Genomic DNA, 7,382 nt, shown 5'->3' with positions numbered 1-7,382 from the left:
CATTTTCAATGACCTTTTCGAACCTTTAGCTACCATGGTTAAATGAATCTCTGCCTACAATAAAAAAAAATTGTATGACACTGCATTGGTCAAGAATCTCTACCACGCACAATGTAAAAAGTGAGGACAATTTAGTCATCTCCATATTATCCAATTAACTTTCTATACCCGAGACACCCCCGACCTTTTCCCTACAAATTCGCTTGTTCACTTCTTCCTAAATCGACTAATACACATAAATCATTATCCCTTAAATCTCTCCAAAACAAAATGCATTAGTGAAGAAAAGAAATACATTAGTGAAAAAGAGGAGAGAAGTTATTCACGTATCCTCACCTTTCTTTCCTTGCATATTCATTCATATAAGCAAATTTAAACAAGTTCATTTCGTTCTCTTATTTTTATTTTTATTTTTATTTTGTGAAGAGTACATTCATTCTAGAAGCAAAGGGAAGCTAAAACTTATTCAAAGATGAAAACTATGCATTTTACTGTCACAAACTAAAAACTAAAAACTAAAAATGTAATTAAATCGTATAATTATTTGATCATAATTAAAAGTAATAAAATTCTCTCTTGTATTACCTAATTGCAGATATTTGGATGCAGGAAAAAAAAACAAAAGACTAGAAAATAAAAGAGAAATTATGGAAAAACAGTGAAACAGAGTTCTATAACCTTCAGAGGAGCAGTGTCGGTGTCTGTATCATAAAGGAAAAAACAATCTCTGTCTGGGCATCAATGGCTTTTTGGTTATCTTTTCAGACCAACAACTTTTAGCATTTTTTCTTTCTAGTGTAGTAATAATTGTTTTAAGGACATTAAATTAATTTTTTTTATTAAGCAATATTATTAATTCATTTATATTATTCTAAATTTAAAAATATTATTGCTAATGTAATTTTTTAATTTTAATTTTTCATTTATAGATATCATAACATTGATTTACCAAATGGTTGTACTTCGACAGGATCCTGCTTTATGACTCAAACGGCTAGCTTCTTTTTCTGGCACATATACGTACTGTGACACCTTTTTCAGGCTCACTATATCATCCACTTTTCCTCTTCTTCCTAGAAACACCCACACTCACCCATAAATAAATCAACAATTAAGAGGAAACTACAATCATGCTCTCTATCCAAAGCTAAAGAACAACATGGTCCCCACTCCTTTCACTAGATTCTCTGTAGTAATTATATGAATCACAACTCTACTATTAACATTAATATCACTTTTGCAAGAGAAAAAATAGCGAGTGAGAAAAAGATAATATTCCCCATTTGCAAATAGTCGTTGCAATTGTTCAACCCACCAATGATCCCTCTCTCCTTTCTTAAACCCCAAAACCAAAGCTCGTCTTCCCACACAATTTCACCCATTCATTCCATCTATATCCTCTCTGTGGAATACAGCTTCCATTTTACCTTCCCCAGAAAAAACCCCTTTGGCTTTTTCCCTCACAACCAAACCGCATTGTTTCCTTTCTTCTTCTTATTTTAGCTTCATCAAACCCTCACACGCGTCGTTCCAGGTGTTGAGAAACATACAACACCGAAAAAGTCTCCTTTTCCCAACCCTCAAAGAACCATAGCCAAAACAAAAATGGCTATGCTTCTTTTCATTCCTCTGTTACTATCTTTCATTTTACTGTTCAGCATTTCAAGTAAGCAACCCCAATATTTCAGCTTCCATTACACCATCTTCTTTCAAAACGCAATCTTTCTGATTTTTTTTTCTTCACAGCTGCAACGTTCTCCCCACAACCCGGAATCTGCTACGGCCAGCTCGGCGACAACCTTCCGCCGGCGCGACAATCCGTCTCCCACCTAACCTCCCTTCACTCGAAGCGCGTGAAGCTCTACGATGCCAACCCGGCGATCCTCCACGCGCTTCAGCACACGCGCCTCCAAGTCTCCGTCATGGTGCCCAACGACCTCATCATGAACATCTCCTCCAACCAAACGCTCGCCGACAAATGGGTGTCGTCGAACGTCGCAGCCTTCCTCCCCAACACCCGCATCCGTTACATCCTCGTCGGGAACGAAATCATCAGCAGCACCACCAACGCCACGTGGCGCCACGTCGTCCCCGCCATGCGCCGCATCAAACACGCCCTCAAATCCCTTGGGATCCGTAAAGTGAAGGTCGGAACCTCCTCCGCCATGGACGTGCTCCAAACCTCTTTCCCTCCCTCAAACGCTGCGTTTCGTGAAGACATAGCTGTTCCCGTCATGAAACCCATGTTGAAGTTCCTCAACCGAACCAAATCCTTTTTCTTCTTAGACGTTTACCCTTTCTTCGCATGGTCCTCTGATCCGGTTAATATAAACCTCGATTATGCGCTATTTGAATCCAATAATATTACAGTAACGGATCCGGGTTCGGGTTTGGTTTACACCAACCTCTTCGACCAGATGGTGGACGCTGTTTATTTCGCAATGGAAAAACTTGGTTTTCCGGGTATTCGGATCTTTGTAGCGGAAACGGGTTGGCCCAATGGCGGGGACCTTGACCAGATTGGAGCGAATGTCTACAACGCTGCCACTTACAACCGAAATTTCATAAAAAAGGTTACGAGAAAACCGCGTGTTGGGACCCCGGCTCGACCGGGTTCGCTTCTTCCGTCTTTTTTGTTCGCTCTTTTTAATGAAAACCAGAAATCGGGTCCGGGCACGGAGCGCCACTTCGGGTTGCTGCACCCAAACGGGTCCAGGGTTTTTGACATTGATTTGTCGGGGAAGACGCCGGAGTCGGACTTCCAGCCGCTTCCGGCGCCGGAGAATAACGAAAAATTTAAGGGGAAAATATGGTGCGTGGCGGCGCGCCGGGATAATGTGACGGAGCTGGCGGCGGCTCTCTCGTACGCGTGCTCGCAAGGGAATGGCACGTGCGACCCGATCCAAACAAGAGGGAAGTGCTTTAAACCCGGTTCGGTTTTCTGGCACGCGAGCTATGCCTTCAGTGCTTATTGGGCGCAGTTTAAGAAGATTGGTGCAACTTGTTACTTCAATGGCCTTGCCACACAAACAGCAAAAGATCCAAGTAAGTTAAAATTCATTTGCTCATTTTTCTACAAAAATTACAATATTTTTTTCCTTATTGTGATTTCTGATTAATTTTAGCACCATTACATTAAAATTGTGCTCCCGCAATTGGTTTGATTTTGTCAAGTATTTGAAGAAATGTGTTTTTTTTTTTTAATTTAAATTGGGTTTTGTTGATTTGTTTCATGCTAATTTGTTTCATCTTGTGTTATTTAGGTTATGGATCTTGCAAGTTCCCAAGTGTGACACTTTGATGGAGGAGGAAACAAACAAATAACGGAAATGGGGTTTTAATGACTCAATCATACAATGATTATTTGTTTGATAATTTAGAATTTTAGAGGACCCTTTTGTTGCTTTCATTTCATGAATGTGTGTTCCTCCTACAGGTAGCATCCCAAGCCAATGAGGAGGAACTTACATTGGTGAATGATTTTGAATCATTTGGTCATTAGATAAGAACTTACATCTTTGTTCAACATTCATTCATTTTATGTAATAGTTCTATGCCAAAATTGGGTCGTCATGAACTCATGGTTTGCTTGAACTAGAAAAAGTGATGAAGAAAGTGCAATATTTCTATTTACTCAACTTGCATTGTTTTCTAGTGGTGAGGACTATAATCATTTTATATAATAGTAATTTGCACAATCATTTTTATGGAAATGGTTTGAAATATTTTCTCTTTCTTGGTTGATTATTAACGGCTCCAAAACAGCCTTAGGTTAGGTAGGAGGTAGGTCCAATTGGTCTTAACTATGTTTTTGTGGCCTCTGGTGGTCCACTACACTCTCAACTTATCGTTGAGTTTTGCTTTGATATGGGGGTTATGTACTTTTTTAATGTTATTGCTTCTAGGTTGTTAAATTTTTTTATAATTTATTAGATAGTCTCTACAAAATTCCATACTATTTTAGAATTATTTCCAACTTTCTTGTATTATTGAATTCTATCGTTTAATTTTTTATATTATATATTGAGTATCTAAATATTCGTTATTGGATAGCTTATTTATAAAAAAATAAATTATGTAAAGTTTGATTTTCGTTATTATTAAGATTATATCATGAAATTTAGCGGTTGGATTGATTAAATTTGTATTTTACCTTTTTTTACTGGGTTTTTATTTTTGTTTAAATTATATATATAATGCTTTTTCTTTCAAAAAATAATTAGGCATTCCTTCCCTAACTAGCACACTATGGTTATTGATTTTTCTATAATGGTAAAGTAAACAGTATAGGAGAATGAGATTGAGAATTTATTGGGTATTTTTAGGCTCTTTTTTTTTATCCAATCTTGCATATCTATAGTTGGTATTTTAGAATTTTCAATTTAGGTGACGAGACTAAATAAACTTTCATAAAATAGTAGATTCTAGCAACTAAAAAAAAAAGAATATTTTAGTAAATTTAAATGGATATGATGAAAAGCATGTGGAGTAATGGAAAGTTTCTTTAATTTTACTGGATTAAAACACTTAAAGACCACTCTCTGTATATAATAAACTAATTTCTAACTAAGGGTTATTTTAAAGATACTTTTTTGAGTTATTCTAAAGTTGGAATCCCATTTGTGTTTCAAGATGTCTGTTCGCTTCTCCTTCAACGTTTCTTCTCCTTAGTTCTTCGGCGTTTGGAATAAATTTATAAAAGATTTCCAAGACGATGAAGTAAATACTCTTTATTAGTGTATTGTAAAACTGATGAAAACGTACTTTATATCATTGTAAAAAGTTTATTTATAATATTTAGTAATGGACCATCTGACTGATGGGTCTATCTATACTAAATCAGTGTTAGCTGGTTTCTTGGAGTATAATCGTGATTTATAGGGAGGTATGTTTGAAGCACATCATTAATAAATCAGTGTTAGTTGATTTCTCAATGTGTCACCCAGATTTGATAGGATGTGACCCTGATTTATAGGGTGTTTCCTTATTTGTCATTTATTGTAATTGTGCTTTTAATGTGGTTAACTAATAGGTCGATTGGTCATCGAGGCTGAGTAACATGGCTCACTCGGTCCTGACCAATACACTTGCCCCTTAGACTCGATGAATGTTTACTTTTAGAAGAGTTTGGATGTGACTGGTGGGCATTTCGAGTTATAAAGTGACTTTGACGCATTAAATGTTGTGTCAGAGATAGGACGTGCGTCTCTCTAATGGTGTCATACTGAACGACGTTTCGTTCCTTCACTTTCAAAAATCTATAAACAGGAACCTGTTTGAACTTTGCTACGTTTTCCATCCTCTTACCTTGAACCTGAGCTTTAAAGAGTTGTTCGAGTGTCGACCCCCTTCGTTCGAGTGCTTCAGTTTGCTTTTCATCTTCATTTTCTACACTTGTTCTTCAAGAGGTTAGTAATGACTTCTTCTTCTAGCTCTTCTAGTCTTCCTTCATGTTCTTCATCATTAGAACGCACACATTCTTATCCTAACGAGGTGAGGGATATGGGTTGCTCTAGCCATGCAATTGACCTTACTACCCGACCGTCTCACTATCCTAGTTATGAGTGGGTTGACCCACGCATTCTTGATATACCCACTTGCTTTAGGGGTTCCTCTACTTTAGATGGGTTTCTGTCTAAAGTTTCTATGTTAAAACCAGACTCCCCGTCGAACATGGTTGCAACCTATAATTGTAATCACACCGATCGGGTCTGTCACAGTCGGTCTGTCATAGTCGAGAAAATGGTTCTCATGACTTTTTCCTTGCTTACACCTCCCTTTTCAATGATCTGCATGTGACCTTGCCTTTTTATGAATTCACAATGGGGGTCTTTAAGATCCTTAACATTGTTCCTACCCAACTACATCCAAATTCATGGGCGGCCCTCCAGGGCTTTAAGCTTATTTAAGATGCCTTTCGATTGAGGTCATCCCACAATCCTTTCTCTTCTACTACAATTCTTGGCCAACCCATATTGTGGGTTAGCTTTCGTTGTCAAGTTGTATGGGCAACATTATTTTTCCTCCCTATACCTCTTCCTATAAAAACTTTAAAGAGAGGTATTTCAAAATCTTTATCAAACCGAATGACAAGCCTTATTTTTTTTATTCTAAGGGGAAACCTAAATTTCCTTTTCATTGGACTCAATCTACAAATCATGGTCGAGGTCTTCCGTGACCTCTCAGGACAAAGAAGTTTTCTATGTACTATTCAATCAGCTTCTGAATAGGTTTCCTACTCGGAAAATACTGACCGTATACGAATCAACCAACCGTTGGGTGGACTTTTCCAGTACGTAGTGTTTAAGTTGTTGGTGTTTTTATTCAATTTGTTGACTGTGTTTAATTTTCTTTTAACTTGCAGGAATCATGGCTCAAACTCACCCTGATGCTTCCAACGTCATGAAAAAACTGTGCCATCAGGCGGCCAAGCGGAAAAAGGGGTCGCTAGAGATGATTAGGGGGGCTCATCTGCCCCTATAAAAGATTTGGTGCCCCCCTTGCACTTATGAGTGACCCTCTAAGGAAAAGAAAAGGGGTAGGCCTGCTCGATCATCGCGTCAGTCCTCTTCTCCACCCCGACTAGAATTCAGGTCCTCATTTTCCTCACTAGTTGGCGAGCGGTTGCAAGTTTCTTGGGAAGTGCAAATTGCTTGCACTCCTGAAGAGGAGAACATCTTTGCCACTGTCCCAATTGACAAAATGGTATCGAACATGGTAGAAATGATCAGCAGGTCGTTCATTATCGACCAGACGATCGAAAATGAGTTGGAAAGAACTTTGCCACTATGGTGGCCAAGTTAAAATTCGTGTTGGACGAGTCCTTCAACTGGTTGAAGGCGACTTTAGAAGCCATGGGGTCCTTGGAAGAACAAATGTGTTAGGTAAATACTGAACTTGACGGCGTGAAGGTTAAGAATGTTGCTCTAGAGGCCAATCTTCAAAAAACTGAGCAAGGTCGTAGTGATGCGATCAAGGCTTAAAAGGAGGTGATGGAAAAACATAAGGTTGTTGCCAATGAGCTGGCTTACTACCAGTTGTTCCTCCTCTGTGTTAGAAAGGAGGGATTTAACCAAGGCATTCGACAAGCAATATTCTTCCATGGGATTCCTATTGACGACAAACGTTATGATGTTTCTAAAGACATCATCAATGGTGAGTTGGTATCGGTTGGTGGTGATGACGAAGAAGAAGGTTAAGGCGAAGGTGGTGGAGGAAGAGAAAATGAAGAGGGCGAATGATGCCTTTTTATGACAAGTGCACTGCGTTGTCAGAAGTAATAATTGTCCCTAAGGACAAATATCGATCCCACAAGAAACAGTGAATTATCAAGTACAATAATCACTAAATATGAAATAGAACAATAAAAATAGTGTTGAATT

At 38.4% G+C, this 7,382-nt stretch overlaps 1 protein-coding gene across 1 annotated transcript; it reads left to right on the top strand.

Annotated features, from left to right (window-relative positions):
• The first annotated feature begins 1,081 nt into the window (after positions 1 to 1,081).
• Positions 1,082 to 3,638, top strand: LOC137825482 (putative glucan endo-1,3-beta-glucosidase A6). The gene is made up of 3 exons (XM_068631148.2): positions 1,082 to 1,666; positions 1,747 to 3,045; positions 3,264 to 3,638. Exons 1-3 carry the CDS (start codon positions 1,606 to 1,608, stop codon positions 3,299 to 3,301), a joined length of 1,398 nt encoding a protein of 465 aa, XP_068487249.2. The 5' UTR covers positions 1,082 to 1,605; the 3' UTR covers positions 3,302 to 3,638.
• Positions 3,639 to 7,382: the final 3,744 nt, after the last annotated feature.

The sequence above is a fragment of the Phaseolus vulgaris genome, chromosome 8 (genome assembly GCF_051622355.1).
Source record: "Phaseolus vulgaris cultivar YP4 chromosome 8, ASM5162235v1, whole genome shotgun sequence".
In the NCBI taxonomy this organism is placed as follows: domain Eukaryota; kingdom Viridiplantae; phylum Streptophyta; class Magnoliopsida; order Fabales; family Fabaceae; genus Phaseolus; species Phaseolus vulgaris.
The sequence above is the reverse complement of the archived record's forward strand: the minus strand, read 5'-3'. Positions and strand labels throughout refer to the sequence as shown.

Excerpts from the sequence above, each read along its gene's own strand:
- LOC137825482 (XM_068631148.2), top strand. The coding sequence starts at position 1,606 with ATGGCTATGCTTCTTTTCATTCCTCTGTTACTATCTTTCATTTTACTG. Across the intron at positions 1,667-1,746 it reads TTTACTGTTCAGCATTTCAA|CTGCAACGTTCTCCCCACAA; the intron begins GTAAGCAACCCC and ends TTTTCTTCACAG. Across the intron at positions 3,046-3,263 it reads ACAAACAGCAAAAGATCCAA|GTTATGGATCTTGCAAGTTC; the intron begins GTAAGTTAAAAT and ends TGTGTTATTTAG.